This window comes from Cariama cristata, unplaced genomic scaffold, assembly GCF_000690535.1.
Source record: "Cariama cristata isolate BGI_N322 unplaced genomic scaffold, ASM69053v1 scaffold19159, whole genome shotgun sequence".
Taxonomy (NCBI): Eukaryota; Metazoa; Chordata; class Aves; order Cariamiformes; family Cariamidae; genus Cariama; species Cariama cristata.
This window is the reverse complement of record NW_009637643.1, coordinates 1,810-2,198: the sequence shown is the minus strand read 5'-3', so window position 1 is coordinate 2,198 and position 389 is coordinate 1,810. Positions and strand designations below refer to the sequence as shown.

General features: G+C 63.5%; 1 protein-coding gene across 1 annotated transcript in view; it reads left to right on the top strand.

The window, feature by feature from the left end:
- The window catches only part of LOC104167992 (zinc finger SWIM domain-containing protein 5-like), a gene marked incomplete at its 5' end in the record, with an annotated part of 19,929 nt that overhangs the window by 18,514 nt on the left and 1,026 nt on the right, over positions 1-389 (top strand). The window contains 1 exon segment of the mRNA XM_009708421.1: positions 58-292. Coding sequence (XP_009706723.1) covers positions 58-292 — 235 coding nt within the window.

Sequence of the window (389 nt, the reverse complement as noted above, 5' to 3'; positions counted from 1 at the left end):
CAGCTGGTCCAGAGGGGTTTTGGGGGATCTTCGCTGTGTTGGGTGGCCTCATGGGAGCCCTGTGGGGCAGCCGGTCACCCCAAGTTTGCCTTGCAGGTGATGCGCATGACCTTGTCCACTCTCAACTGGCGGCGGCGGGAGATGGTGAGGTGGCTGGTGACGTGCGCTACCGAAGTGGGTGAGTGCCTTGCCGTGCCGGAGGGGGGATCCGGCCCTCATGTGGTGGGAGCGGCGTTGGGCATGGAGATCCTAGGGTCATCGGAGCTCTCCTGGGACTCCAGTTTCTTCCTGGGTAACTGGATGTGCCTCAGAGCGCAAACTGGCAGAGCTGAGGCCACAGCCGTGGCCGGATTTGGGAGTGGGACAGGTTCCCTGTACCCCAGCCAGGA